The sequence below is a fragment of the Pristis pectinata genome, chromosome 6 (assembly GCF_009764475.1).
Source record: "Pristis pectinata isolate sPriPec2 chromosome 6, sPriPec2.1.pri, whole genome shotgun sequence".
NCBI lineage: Eukaryota > Metazoa > Chordata > Chondrichthyes > Rhinopristiformes > Pristidae > Pristis > Pristis pectinata.
Window position 1 is genome coordinate 57,950,401 of NC_067410.1, and position 15,973 is coordinate 57,966,373.

Genomic DNA, 15,973 nt, shown 5'->3' on the forward strand with positions numbered 1-15,973 from the left:
ATGCAGGTCCTCTTCAGCTTAGGCTTACGTATATGACTGTACATACCAATGAGTGTTTGGGAGACTGGTGGGATGGACTTGCCGACTGCTGCAGGGCCGCAGGCATTTTCTGTCATGTGGGAATTTGGTTCGCGGCCACATTTCCCACTTGTAAACAGTTCGAGTTGCAAATGGTACTCGGGAACAAAACCCTGTCATAGCCTGGGGAGGGCCTGCAGGGTGTTCTCAGTATGGTTAGAGCAGGTAGATTCATAGAATGATACAACATAAAAATGGTGACTTAAGATGCTTGCGTCCTCCCAAGCCAAGCTGCTCCAGTCAGCTACAAAAATACATCATCTTGTTATGGTGAAGGGCCACTCATGAGAACAACGCAGCTTGAACTCACCACTACTGCTCTCGTTTGGTCTGTTTGTCATGACCAAGGAACATGAGGTAATTGTAAGGTGCTGCTCAAAAACAGTGATGATAATAAGAATTTTAAAAATTACCGATATGGAATAAAACCACAACCTGTTGGAAGTCCTCAGCAGCTGAGTGCTTCCAGCACTTTTTATTTCAAATTTGCTAGCATCTCCATTTCTTTTTGTTTTTCTGTTACCAATATGGTATGAGCTTCCATCGGTTGAAAAGACTATGAAAAGACCAACACATGCCCCCTCCTGAAAGCCTGAACTCCCAGATTCCAGCGTGCTGTGTTGACAGCTATTAAAAGTTATACTGACCTTCAAAATGGAATTCCACCCCCCCCCCCCCCACCATCTAAAGAAACCATGATAGTTTACTGAGAAAAATCAGAGAAAGTTGAGGGCTCCACAAGTATCAGAGCTTATAGTCCAACATGTACAATTTGTGCAACCTTTGTAAAAAGATCTCCAGGCCGACCCACTTCTTACATTCAGACACCCACCAGCAAAAGATCTGCTTTCCCACAAAACATAGTGTCAAAATTGAGGGATTTTGTGGTTAGTATAGATTATTTCATTACTCACAGCATTATTTTGTACCACACAAGAGCAAGGGTATATTGAGAAAACATGAGAAAAATACAGGAATACTTAGTCTGAGATAAAGGTGGAAGTAGATTCAGCCATAATATTCAAAAGTGTTGTATAAATACTCAAAAGGAAAACTCAGCTTACAGTGCTGGGGGTAGTGCTGGAATTTTGCCACAAAGAGTTTGGACCTACTAGTCATAGTATTTTTGCTCAAGATCATGGAAAAATTGAGCAAGGGAGAATAAGGTCACAGGAACTGGTACACAAACACATGATTGTAAGCATGATTGTATAAAAAGAACAATTACAATGTTATACATACAATTCATTGACCGTGCACACCCAATGGGAAGTCTTATTCAATGGAAGCAGAAGTCAAAGAATCAAAACTGCAGTGTTATATTGTAAACAGCTCCTGCAAAGTTAGGCAGCCAGGCTAGTTCAAATTACGTAAAAATATGTTTTCGCAAAAGCCATGAAGATCTCTGAGATCATCAAAATCATGGTATCCATGACAACCATTATTTCCATGGCTGAATCCACAGTAGTAATCTCATTCCAAACCATTCCAATAACAGCCAGGACTGGCAACTTCATCTTTTAAAAGCTTTTCATTGCTTTTAAGTTAGGATTCAAACTGGCCATACATCCATACAACTTTGAAAAGTAGACTGCAGCACAGAATGGTAAACAGTAATGTTGCAGCTGTCACAACCAATGCATGCTTCTTCTGCCCAACAGGAACCTCTAGTGTTAAGATTTCTACAACCTGCAAAGAGACAGAATCATGAGATACAGTAACCTCAACAAAGAACAATTTTGCAGTTTGTTAATAGGAAGCAATCACATCATTGTACTGCATATTCTTTCTCACAAATCTCAAATGTCATTATTTTCCTATGGTGCGAGTACTTAAGAATATCTACTTGTTTCAGATGCAATAGCAAACTATGTACATAAAAAGGTTTACAAAAATAAATTTCCAAATTAGAATTCCCCAATGAGGAGTTTTGTTTGATGGGAGCTGAAATCAGGAAAATCATTTACACAACTCAGCAAACCCAATGTGTGATGCTCATGATTTTAAGTTGAGTCCTGCAATTCTGGGGCTGTACGATGATATCTGACTTGAGTTATAAATATCCACGTTGTGATCCAGGGTAAACATATTCTAGTCTACCACTACACTGGCACTTAATCTGCAGAATTATTAAAAAGTGTGAAAAAGTAAGCAAGTGTGAACAGATAGTTCACAAGACAGCAACATGTTTCAAGAATTGAGGGAATCTAGGGTCCAAAGGTCTGAACAAAGGAATACCATGGGCTGGACAAACAAAACCTCTTCTCGTCCAAAATCATCCAAATAATTCTAAGCTATAATTAATAAAAGCAGAAAATTTTGAAATCATGGAATTAAAATAATGTTATTGCTTATACCACACATGCCATAAAAATGAGAACATTTCTATTCTGGAGAGGCCAGATAGAAAATGCATTCTCAAAGGGATTACAGATTCACCCAATAAGATTCACAAAGTAATATTAAAGAAGCTGTCAACTTACATTCTGATAGGTAATATTCACCCAGTGATAGGCACTGGGGTTATTCACTGAGCAGGGAACCTGAGACACACCAAGGTTCCAACTTGCCTGTACTGGATTATCTGAGAGAGACAAGAGAGGATGTACATAAGGCCCAAAAATGTCAGAATTATTAAATGAGTATTTTATTTTTTTTTGAGCAAACGGTATATCATAGGGAAGATGAATCCTGAAGTGGCTGAGACTAACGTGCATGATTTTATGTTGAGTGTAAAGGCTAAAAGAAGACCAAGTTCCAGAGTTTTAGGGACTTTAAGGATCCCAAGTAAGTTTAAATTTCTAGAAGTTTCAGGAATCTACTGAAAGGACAGGAGAATGACCAATGGAAACAAGCATACCTGGATAATTACAGTCTAGTTTGCTTAACATCAGTGGTATGGAAAATTTGGTATTAAGGATAAAATTCCCCACAAATTCAGATTTAGAGCAGATGGCTGGAAGCAGCCAGCATGGACTTATCTGCTGTTGACAAACATCATAGAATACTTTGAGGACATAACATACACTATAAGTGAACAAAATCCAGTGGACGTTAAGAAAGATGCTGACAAAGTACCTCATTAATCATTAGACAAAGGTAAATTGCAAGAAGGGTGTAACAGGTGTGATGGAGTGAAGGCAAACTAGATGGCAAAAAGTGATGATTAAGGAAGTTTTATTGTATGGTTGGAAGATGGTAGTCATGTCCTTGGGCTACTGCAGTTCACTGATGATTCAAGTATTTTGACAGAGGCCAGAGAGAGTAATGTTAGAATTTGCAGAGAAAATCTAAATAGCTAATGTAACACTTCAGAAAGACAAAGAAAAATGCAAATATAAGTGGAAGATTTGGGCTGAAAGGTGGAATTCAGTATCAACTAAGTGGGAGCAGAATGGAGAATTAAAGTGACAGAACAGCAAGATCAGGGTCACATTTACAGATGGAATGGTGCTGTTCTGCAAACCTGCCGTTCAATCTGCAGTTACTAGCACCCAATGCAGATGAAATCACATCATTAGCAATGATACAGTGTACCATACTAAAAGAAGTTACAGTAAATCCCTGGAGGCACAAGAGACTGCAGATGCTGGAATCTGGAGCAATAAACAAACTGCTGTAGGAACTCAGTGGGCCAAGCAGCATCTGTAGAGGAAAAGGAATCGTCAACATTTTGGGTCAAGACCCTGCATCAAGACTGGAACAGTGAAAAAAACAGTCAATCATTGTTTCAAAGGGAGGTAGAAAAGGCAGGTGTTGTATCCCCTGTACTTGCAGTGAAAGGTTTTTAGCAAGTGGAATTGGGGTCTGAGCAGTATGTCATGGAAAGAACTGCCCTTTGGAAAGCTGAAAGAGGAACAAAGGACATGTTTGGTAGTGGCATCTTACTGGAGATGATGAAAATTACCAGAGTGATCAGAAAATTATTAGGGTGATCAGGAAAATTATGAGTAAAGAACAAGATCCTGGAGGAACTCAGTGGGTCAGGCAGCATCTGTGGAGGGAAATAGACAGTCGACATTTCAGGTCCAGACTCTTCACCTGGACTGCAACGGACAGTCAACTTTTCCAGTCAAGACTCTTCATCTGGACTGGACTGCCTGACCTAATGAGTTCATCCAGCATCTTGCTTTTTGCTCCAAATTCCAGCATCTGCAAGTCTTGTGTCCCCAAGAACTATGAGGTTGATCCACTGAATTTAGAGGCTAGTGGGGTAGAAGTAGGAAAGGCACTGAGCAAGAGCAGTGATGCTAGAAGTGGAATGCACACAGTCAAAGCTCCTGGAAACTACAATGAAGGAAATCCTTGGCTGAGGAAAAAGGAAAACATACAGTATCAGAAGTACTGGCGCGGAAGTGCACCACCAGATCAGATGTAACTGAGATGGAACAACTGCAAGAATGGAACAGAATCTTTATAGCAGGCAGAATGGAAGAAAATATTATCAAGGTAGTTAAGGGAGTCAAATAGACTTATAGTGAATATAGAGAAAGAAAAATCAAGAAAGGTATAGGGGAGAAAAGGATGGAAATTGGCAGCAGATTTCTTACTTCAGGACAAGAGCAAGAAATGGCACAGGTAGATGTTAATGTACAAAATAAAGACAAGAGGGAATGGTTCGAATAGCACGGGAATAAAGAAAGATTCACACGTTTAGGAATGGGTAATAAACTGCTTTCCAGCAATGTCCTCATTCTAAGTTTAAAAAGGATGAACATAATAGCTTAGCAACTCTCTGGACTCAAAGCTAATTTCATGTAAGTGAATTGCCATATTATAGTTCTAGAACCAATTTATTCCCATGCACATTCCATTCTTCATTTCACAATCTTTAAAACTTAGTAAGAATTATGTTCTTTTTTCCTAGTTCACATTTCCTTAGTGTGATCCAATTGACTTACACAGTTAGCTCGATAACATCACAATTACTGAACACCAGAGATTTGTTTGAACTGTCAACAACTAACATTAGCTGAGGGCAAATCAATTTGATAGAGCTTGCAAGATCTTAAAGGGCAGGTTCCCTAAAAGTCAGACATTTGTGCTATCTCATTCTCTGATCCAGTTCAGTTTTCTTTACAGGCTTTCAGGAAAGGTCACCAACCTAAAACATTAACTGCTTCTCTCCACAGATTCTGCTGACTTGTTGAGAATTTATACTATTTCTTCTTGCAAACCTACTATGATGTCCCCCCTGTGAGTATACGTTTTCACTCGCGATATGGACCCCAGCTATATTAAATTCCACATATGAGCTGCTGCTAGTTCTTCATTGACTGACCTGAACTGGAACAGCAATTGACTACCTCAGCATCCTTTTGTCAGGATGAAAACCACTCCAGATTGCAACCAGTGACCTCATTGGAAAATGAAATGTCGGAATCACATATAGATGGATTGACTTTGTTGCAGCTGCCATAGCCAAATAAACTATTTAAACATGAGATGAATAATAGCTGGTTGTCTTAGAACCATCCCTATATTGTTAGGAGTATTGGGGGAATGGAGGATAGTAAGGAATTTATTCATTCACAATATATAGACAAGGGCAGCATTCAATGCTCATCCCGAACTACCCTTGAACTGAGCAGACTGATAGACCATCTGAAGACAGTTATGAGTCAACCACATTTCTGTGGCTCTGTGGTTAAATACTGGTCGGAAAGAGCGAGGACAGAAGATTTTCTGCCCAAAAAGGACATTAGTAAATCAGCTGGACTTTGAAAATAATTTCGTAGTTATGTCATTACTAATAATAATACCAGATTTATGTTCCAGAATTTATTTAGCTGAATTTAAATGCTGAATTTAATTTATATTAATGCCTCTCGATTGTCAGGTGAGTAATTTAACATCAAGCTCTACCCCTCAACGACATTTCAAAGGAAAGAAACCTGATGCCACTCATCCTTATTTATTTGTTACCTCTCTGGCAGTGAATCATCAAGTGTGGATCCGTGAGGATCACCTGTGTATTAGTTTCCTCCATGTCGGTTGGTCGATGGTATCGTATGTGCACTGGGACTGTGCCAGTAAAATGTCCAGGGTTGCTAAGATCAGGATTGAGGTAGATGATAACCATGTGCACAGTTGATAAGTATTCTGGAGCTTCAATATCGATCTCCTTCTGAACAAATATCTGCACAGCAATCACAAACATTACCAACCACCACTGCTAACTAGAAACAAACAAGAAGAAATGTTGCTGTTGAACATCCAAGTGAATAGCACTCTAAAGATGGTACAGCGAGTTTATATATATATTAGTATTAGCATTTTGGCTGAGTAAGCAAAAAGGTGTTTGAAGATCAGAATCTAAAACCTGGCACAAAACTAGCAGGCAGTAATAATCCCTGTATTCCTATATGCTTCTGAGACTTGCAATTACCTTTAGTAGACATCTCAAGGCTAGAGAAATACCACCAATGCTGTTTCTACAAACTCTTTCAAATCCACTGTAAGGATCAACAAACCTACATCAATAGCCTCTTCCAGGCCAAAATTTAGTTGCAATTATACTTAGTTGGCTTGGTTGGGCAGTCCAGATGGCTTGCATGCTCAACACCAGACTCCCAAAACAGGGCAATCTATTCCTAGCTCCGAGATTAGCAAGTGCCCAGGGGCAAAAATTCAAGAATGTTCCCAAAGCCTCCTTAAAAAAAATACAACATTCCCACTGACTCCTAGAAATGCCTGGCCTGTGACCACTCAAAGTGGAGAAGGAGAATTTGGATATGTACCGGGCGCAGGTAACTGGAACTAACTCATCAGATGTGCAACTTGGTCGGCATGGACGAGTTGGGCCGAAGGGCATGTTTCTGTGCTGTGTGACCCTAAAATTCTGTCAGGGCTCGATAGGCTGGATGCATGGGGGTGGGGGTGGAGAATGTTTCCCCAGGCTGAGGAGTCTAGAACCAAGTGTCATAGGCTCAGAATACAGGGCAAGTGGTTCAAAATGAAATGAGGTGAAGTTTTGTCAATCGTGGGCATCTTGATCAGCGTGGACGGGTTGGGCTGGGGGAGGTGGGGCCTGTTTCTGTGCTGTATTATTCTATGACTCTCAGGTGGAATTCTCTCCCCCACCCCCCAGTGCAGGGCAAGTTACTGAATATATTCAAGGAAGAGGTGGATGGATTTCTAGATGTAGAAGGTGTGGGGGGAAGAGCAGGAAGATGGCATTGAGATAGAAGGTGATCTTGAAGGGCTGAATGGGCTGCTCCTGCTCATAGTTTCCAGAATTAATTATGGAAAACTACTAATTGATTGGTCCTAACATGGGAAAATGGGATTAGTGTGGATGAGGTCGGTCGACCACACTGCATTTGGAGTACTGTGTGCAGTTCTGGTCACCCCATTACAGGAAGGATGTGAAGGCTTTGGACAGAGTGTAGAAGAGGTTCACCAGGATGCTGCCTGGATTAAAGAGCATCAGCAATAAGGAGAGGTTGGACAAATTTGTTTTTTTTTTCTCTGGAGCGTTGGAGGCTGAGGGGAGACCTGATTACAAAATTATGAGAGGCATAGATAGGGTAGACAGTCAGAATCTTTTCCCAGAGTGGAAATGTCAAATATAGAGGGCATAGGTTTAAGGTGAGAGGGGGAAAGTTGAAAGGAGATTTGTGAGGCAAATTTTTTTTACACGGAGAGTGGTGGGTGCCTGAAACGCTATGCCAGGGGAGGTGGTGGAGGGAGATATAATAGCAATACTTAAGAGGCATATAGACAGACACATGATCCGGCAAGGACTGGAGGCGCATGGATCATGTGCAGGCAGAAGGGATTAGTTTAAATTGGCATCATGGTCAGCACAGACATCGTGGGCTGAAGGGCCTGTTCCTGTGCTGTTCTGTTCTATGTTCCATGCTTCGAGACCACATGAAAACTAACAGTAAATGGTAGAAGAAACACATCACTTCACAAATCACCCAACAGCACATCCCCTCAGCCTGCAGGTCCCACATCGGTCTCATCAGTCACCTCAGAACCCACAGAACAGCAGTGGAAGCAAATCATACTCAATCCTGAGGGACCACTTAAGAAAGAAACTGCCATTAAGGCTGTCAAAGTAAACAGAACTGCTAATCGATAAGGACACCCAGCAGCAGCAATCATGCTTTTCATTTCACTTCTCTATTCCACAGTTTGACTACATTTCAATTACAATCCAACTCTTGAGTAAAATAATTGAACAGCCTTGTTTTAACTTTTATCAACTTGACACATTAACTCTGTTTTTCTTTTCTCAGATGCTGACTGACTTGCTGTGCATTTACAGCATTTCATATATTTTTTCCTAACATTCAGGATATTTTAACAGCTGAAAAACTCTCTTGTGAAGTGCAGCTACTGCACATTTGCAAGTCAGCCTCTGCGAAGATCATTGAAAATATTTGCACATTAGTGTCATCACTATGTCACCACCAAAACACAGTTTCATATCAACCATAAGCATCAATAACATCTAGATCTGCCAGGAAAATAAGTGGCAAATGGTTTAAATAAATTGAAGATTTCCACTGGTGCAGGACTGAGAAATATGAAAGCTACGTATGACTGCTATTACTGAAATTGCATTTAAGATACATTGTCGGTCTCTTATTTCTATTTTTTCTGGAATTAATTGGTGGAACTGTGATAAGGAATGTTACACCGTATATGCAGAACTTGATTTTTCTCGATTATGACACAGTAGTTTTGTTCTAGTTACACTACGATCTTGCACTTAACAATAAATTGTATTGCTATCATTCTTAGAACATACTCCACCCCTTAGCATGACTCTTTATACTCTCCTAAGGGCAATGATTATAAAAATAACTAAGCAGTCACCACACTCCTACTTATGTCCTTGGTACTGATAGATTAAAGATTACATTTCTCATACCTTTGCACTGCTACGTTCGCGCAGTGATGCAAGCTCGTATGGATCTACATAAAGTCCTCGGGGTAACTGCTCCTCAATCATAATGCAGCAGTCAGGGCGGGCACCTTCACCAAGCTTAACATCTATCAGTAGCTCCCTATAAACAGAAAACCAATTTCATTAACTATTCATCAAAACATGCCCCAAATTGAACATAAGAATAGGACATCAAACATTATTTTGTTATGTTCCACTCCTTGCTTTGTCTTTCTTTGTCCCAGTGAATATAAAAATATTAAATACCAAGTCATGCAAATCACACGGCTGTGTAGGAGAGAGAATTCTGAAAATGTCAGAGTGTTACTCTTTATTAATCAGGTCTTTTACATGTAGCCTAAACAAACATGTGAAGGTGAAAACTACATTAGGATGGTTTTTGAGCTGAGGAGCTCATTACTGAGGTGCTCTTTTCTGCAAGATCTTACCACCCTTAAACATCTTTTGGCCCTTTTTCCTACTGCCCAAAAGGTATGCCCAAAAATGTCGAATGCATTTTAGTCTTAACTACAAGTTCTATGAATCTACAGAGATTAGTGAAGAGCCCACTGAAAAAATAGATCTATACAATGCCTTTCAAGACTTCAGGAGGTCTTAAATGGTGATATAGTGGCACACAGCTCCAGCAACAGGGTTTGATCCTGACCTCTGTTGCTGTCTGCGAGAAGTTTGTACACTCAATTCTTGTTGTCTACTGATTTGCTATCTGTGTACTCATGAAGTCTCCCCCGGGCTCCATCATAAATTTTTTGAACAGGTATATCCATTGCATATGCACATTGCAGGACCAGTCATTGTCTGCACAAGTGTGATGATCAGTCTCCAGACCCCTTGTGTCTTCCTGCATGGTATTGTTTCTAATAGAGAGCAGCACCTTGTAATTTCAAAACTAATCACTGCTTGTAACTTTTAATGGAAGTGGTTTGTTAGCTAAATATCATTTCCTTCTAGGTATTTAAACATCTTAATACATTTATTAATGAATGTTAATGGTTTTAGAATATATTCATGTTTATTTTGGGGGTTGTGTTGGACACAAGGGACAAAGTTTGAGTGGTATCCACACTTTTGTGATCCACAAGAAGTCCGTGATACACAGGAAGTCCACGATCCATCCCTCATAGAAAACGATAACTTAGTGTATGTTCTCCATGTGAGTTTCCTCTCAGGTAGTCCAGTTTCCTCCCACAACCCATCAACCAACACATATTTGGGACAATTGACCACAGCTAACTTAAATGGGTGGCAGGAAAATGAAATTCAAAAAAACTTGAACTTTTTCCCACATGTCCAATAATCATTGAAATTCATTCTTCACACTGCTCCCTGCTCTTTTCAACCAAACAAGTCTAATTTAACATCAAACTGTAAAACTCACTAGCTTATTCTGTTGAGGAATTGATACAAACCCATCTTTAGAGTTTTAGGCCTTGAAATTATGTTTGATTACCCAAAGTTATTGTTCAGTTTTACAAGCATAATTGTGATCAAAACATAAGATGTGAGCACACATTAGCTGTGTGGCAAAGACGTTTAAAAATATCTATATCCTTACCGATGAAACCCATTCTTGACAATACTTCTGTTCAGACTCACTGACTGTAGCCAGGGTTCAGAGTACAAGGGATCACCACCTGTAGAAACAACAGTATATTCAGGATAATACTATTTATTTATTCCCGTACAATCAACAATCCACTCCTAGCTTCACTCAGTATTTAACAGATGATCTTAAGCAAGAAATTATTTTCAAATTTAGCATATTCTAGGCACAAGATTTCTTAATTTCTGGAAGGTCCCTGCCTACACTCCTTTCTCCCGGTAATTCATCTAAAGCTTCCCAAAATTGCACTACCAGATTCTGGTAAACTTCATCAGTTTACCACTATAATCCCACATCTCCAAGAAAAGCATATCAGATATGCAGTGAACATTAGAATCGTGACAAGATGGTTTATAAAACTGTTAAAAGGAAACCAATTATAGTTCTAAAAGTTGGCATGATAAAGGAGAGCAGAAAACTATGCATTTCTATAATGCTTTTCATAATCTCAAATATCCCAAATCATTTTGCAGCCAATTAACTATTTAAAGATGTCAGCTGTGGCTTAATTCATGGGAGGCTTGTTTCTGAATCTGCAAGCTCTGTTCTCCACAAATGAAACATCAGGATCCAGGCTGACATTCCAGTGAAGGAATACTGCACTGGAAGTAGGTATCATTTTTTAGAAGAGGCATTAAAATGAGGCTCTCGTCTTACATTCAACTCAAGGGTGGGTGGTTAGACTCTCCTGTCAGTAAAGGTATGTATATTTACTTGCCACTTATCAACCCTTGCCTGACTGTTGACCATGTACTGCAACATTTTCAGGTCTTGCTTCACTTTCTGTGGAAGTGAAGCAGCAAAAAATGGTTAAGAACCTAGGACGCTGTCCTGAGGACACTCTCCAACCACTACAGCCATCTTCCTTTATGTAAATGTATGACCAGTCAGTGGAGGGTATTCCTTCTTCATTTTCACTGACTTCCAGGAATCATACTTGGACAAATTCTGCCTTGATGTCAAGGATAATCACCCTCAGCTCTTCAGCTCTGGTCTAAGTCTGTACCAAGGGTGCGAAGGTTATTTATGAATAAGTGCTGCTTGATATCAGTGCTGATGACATGTTCTATTACTTTGTTGCCATTAGATTGTTCTGAACTTTTGAAGGCAAGAACAATCCTACATTTCTCCTTTATAAAATAGTTCTTCTGACTCCCCTGCATCATCCTAACCATTGATCACCACTGAAATGACACCAATGAGCTCCCACATTGTGACAATCTACTGATGTTACCACTCACATAAAAAAAACTGTCAACTCCACAGCTATCAGCCCAGAGGTAACAAAGGTCTAGACTGGATGAGGTGCTTCAGCAATAAAGAAGCTGATGCAGGGGCAAAGTGCAGTAACATTTATGCAAGTGGAAATACGCAGACTGAATGTAGTACAGATATGTGATCCAAGCTCACCCGTGCCAAAAAATAAGTGGCAACAGGGTTGCAAGAAATCTTGTTGAGTTTCAGAGACTTATGGGAGAGGAATGGAGAGGATAATTTTGTAACAGAATTTCTGGTGGGAACTGAAGATAATATCTTTGGTTTCTTAACTATTTATTTAGAGGAAATTTCTGTTTATCCAATATAGATGTAATACAAGCAATGTGCCAATTTAGTCAATGAAGGAGTCAAACTGAGTGCCAGTGATGGTGCATTGTGTAGAAGCTGACACTGTGCTTTCAGATTTTGCTGAGAAGCAGGATGTAGATAAGAAATATTAGAGGGATAAACCTAATTCAAGAGGGATAAAACCCATTCAGGCCACACCTGTGTACAACATCTAATCCACGGTCATTCTGTAGATTTATCAAATGTATTGAAATGGTCAAACACAGCTGATTTGGAGTACCTGTTTACAAAGGCAGTCTTCATGTAAAGAAAATGTTTATAATAGCAACTAAGTTGATAATTAAAGAACAGTTTTAAGTTAGTTGACAAAGAACCAAGGAGATACAGGATTTTGTTTTAAAAACAGATTTATTCAGAGTTTGATCAGGAATGGACAGACTAGAAAGGTGGTGGAAGCAGACTCAACAGTAACTTTCAAAATAAGTATTGCATATTTGGGAGAAAAATATACAGGGCTGTGGGGAAAAAGCTGGAAACTGAATTTAGGAAAAAAAAGAGGAAGACATATGTTAATGTAGTATTGTTCATAGTCTCAGGATGTCCCAAATGTTTAACAACCAATGAAATACTTTTGAAGTGTTACAATTGCAACAAAGGAAATGTGGCAGCTAATTTCCACATTGCAAGCAGGTACCTTATAATGAACAAATAAACTGAACAAGTGACAGGTATTGCCCAAAATACCTGCTCTAACACCAATACATCCACATCAGGGCAGACGTGACCTTGGATTAATATCTCATCCAATGCCAGTACCACTGACCAACCAGCATTCTCTCAGCACTGCACATGAGCGTTAGCCTAGATTTTTGTGCCAGCAAAACTTAAATCCAACCTATCCTTTAGTCTTTGCTGCTTTTAGGATGTGGGTGTTGCTGGCAACCCCAACATCTATCGACCACCCACGGCTGCCCTTTAGACTGGTGAATCATTGCAGTTTTTCTGATGAAGGAACTCCCACAGCACTGTTGAGGAGCGAGTTCCAGGATTTAGATGCAGTGACACTGAAGGACTAGCAGTATATTTCCAACTCAGAGCAGTGTGTGACTTGTTGGGGAACCAACAGGTGGTGGCATTTCATGCACTTATTGCCCCTGTCCTTGGTGGTAGAGATCTCAGGCTTGGGAGTTGATGCTGTAACACGGGTGAGTAGCTACAGTGCATTTTGTAGATGATACACTCTGTGGCTACCATGTGCCAGGGCTGGAGGGAATGAATGTTTTCGGCAGTGGACAGGATGTCATTCAAGCTGGCTGGTCTGTCCAGAATGCTGTCGAGCATCTGTGCTTTAAGAGCTGCACTCATTTGGCAAGTGGAGTGTATTCCACTGGCACTCCTGCTTTATGCCTTGTGGACAGTGGAAAGGCTTTGGGATGCCAGGAATCATTTGCCACAGGATGTGACTTGCCTTTGATCTGCTCTTTAGCCACTGCGTTAATCTAGTTGATCTGACCTGGAAGATAAAACAGCTGAAGACGGTTGGACTTAGGAAACTACCGCTGAGAAACTCCTGCAGCAAAAGGGCAGCACAGTGGCACAGCTAGTAGAGCTGCTGCCTCACAGCTCTGGCAACCCAGGTTCAATCCTGTCCTCAGGTGCTCTCTGTGTGGAGTTTACATGCTCTCCCTTAGACTGTGTGTTTCCTTTGGGTGCACTGGCTACCTCCCACATCCCAAAGACATGTGGGTTGTAGGTTAATTAGCCACTGTAAATTTCCCTTAGTGTGTAGGTGTGTGGTGGTCAAGGGTGGGGGTGGGGGGGTAGAATATGGAGAGAATTAAAATGGGTTTGGTGTAAATGACCACTTGATGTTGGCACAGACCCAGTGGCCAAAAGACTTGTTTCGGTGCTGTATGATGCTATGATATCAGGGGCAGGGTTGACTAACCACTTTAAAAGTTCAAAAGTTTCCTTTTTGCAATTATGACTTCAACCATTCCCCATGATGGCTATTGATTTGTTTTACCAGGTCTCCTTGATGCTGCACTCTGACAAATGCTGCCATGATGTCAAAAGCAATAACTTGCATACCACCCTTGCAATAGAGTTCTTTGACCATAAGATACAAGAACAGAATTGACCACTTGGCCCATAGAGTCTGCTCCGCCATTCAGTCATGGCTGATTTCTGTGGTTCATGTTCCAACCAAAACTGTGATGAGCTGAATGGTCCATGAAAAATCTAAACTGGGCATTGATAACCAGGTTATTGGAGAGTAAATGCTGCTTTGAAAGTGCTGTCAGTGACAACTTCCATCACTTTGCTAATAATTGGCAGGGGACAGATCAGTGGAAATTAACTAGAACGTGACGGCACTGAAGAACTTTAATCTATTGGTCGCAGGGTGGCTTGGTTCTGTCCATTGCTTGCTTTTTTGCCTCAGTAACTTAACCAGATTGGCATGTCTTTATTTAAAGGTATGACTGATACCACTCCCAGCTTTCTTTCTACATTCCTCATTGAACCAAGGTTCATCCCCTGGCTTTATAGTTACAGGAGCAAGAAGTACATCCCAAGACTTTATAGATTGTGATGATGTACATTTCTGATGATGCTAATGGATCACAGTGCCTCATGAATGCTCAGATGAGCTGCCACATCTATTTCAAGTCTATCAGGTTTAGCAAAACTGTTGTGCCATGCAACATAATGGAGGGTATTTTTAATGTGCAGATAGGACTTTGTTTCAACAAGGACTGTGCAGTTGTCACTCCTATCATTGCTGAAGCAGAGAGTCGCATCTTCAACAGATAGGTTGGTGAAGACGAGCATGCACTGGAAGGTACAAGTCAGTCAGTCTACCCCACTGATAGATTCCACTGGCACCTAAACTCCATTTTCAAGAACATCAAATGGCAAGATCTCTGGATAACTTTATTAGTGATGACAGGTCAGTATGTTATGCTAATTTAATACTGAAGTGTTAATTTACATTTATGTAATTTACATGTGTCATATTTGTAGTGTACTGCACTGCTGCTGCAAAACGCTAATTTCCATGGCACTTATACCCTAGGTATGCATGCCCATGACAAAACGTTGAGCAAAATTGAGAGCAATTTTGGGCCCCATATTTGAGGAAGGATGTGTTAGCCCTGGAGAGGGTCCAGAGGAGATCTACAAGAATGATCCCAGGAATGAAAGAACATATGAGAAGCATTTGATGTCTCTAGATCTGTACTCAATAGATTCCAAAGGATTGTGGGGGAGGTGGGGGTGGAATCTCAAAACTTACTGAACACTGAAAGGGCTGGATAGACTGGATGTGGAGAGGATGCTTCCATTAGCAGGAGAGTCTAGGATCCAAGGGCACAGCCTCAGAATATAGGGACGTCCCTCTAGAACTGAGATGAGGAGCAATTTCTTCAGCCAGGGGCTGGTGAATCTGTGGAAATCGTTGCCACGGAGGGCTGTGGAGGCCAAGTCATCAGGTGTATTTAAGGCAGAGATTGGTAGGTTCTTGACTGGTAAGAGGATTAAGGGTTACGGGGAGAATGGGGTTGAGGTGAAATCAGCCATGACCGAATGGCCTAATTTGCTCCAATGCCTTATGGTCTGAATGAACTAAACTGAGCAGATTACACCGCAGTGTCCTCCTGCCCGCCTCCCAGGGCGGGGACCCTTTGCCCAGCCTTACCCTGAGCGACAGCCAGACACACAGACCCGGAGCACAGCAGGGCCGCCACCCACATCCATCCCATCGCCGGCTTCTGCAGCAGCAACCCCGCCTCAGGCGTCCTCAACGC

At 40.9% G+C, this 15,973-nt stretch overlaps 1 protein-coding gene across 1 annotated transcript; it reads right to left on the reverse strand.

Moving 5' to 3' along the window:
* Positions 1-521: 521 nt before the first annotated feature.
* On the reverse strand, positions 522-15,948 carry pigx (phosphatidylinositol glycan anchor biosynthesis, class X). The gene is made up of 6 exons (XM_052018338.1): positions 15,865-15,948; positions 10,554-10,632; positions 8,963-9,098; positions 6,004-6,217; positions 2,562-2,662; positions 522-1,767 (listed from the first exon to the last, which is right to left on the reverse strand). Exons 1-6 carry the CDS (start codon positions 15,926-15,928, stop codon positions 1,624-1,626), a joined length of 738 nt encoding a protein of 245 aa, XP_051874298.1. The 5' UTR covers positions 15,929-15,948; the 3' UTR covers positions 522-1,623.
* Positions 15,949-15,973: the final 25 nt, after the last annotated feature.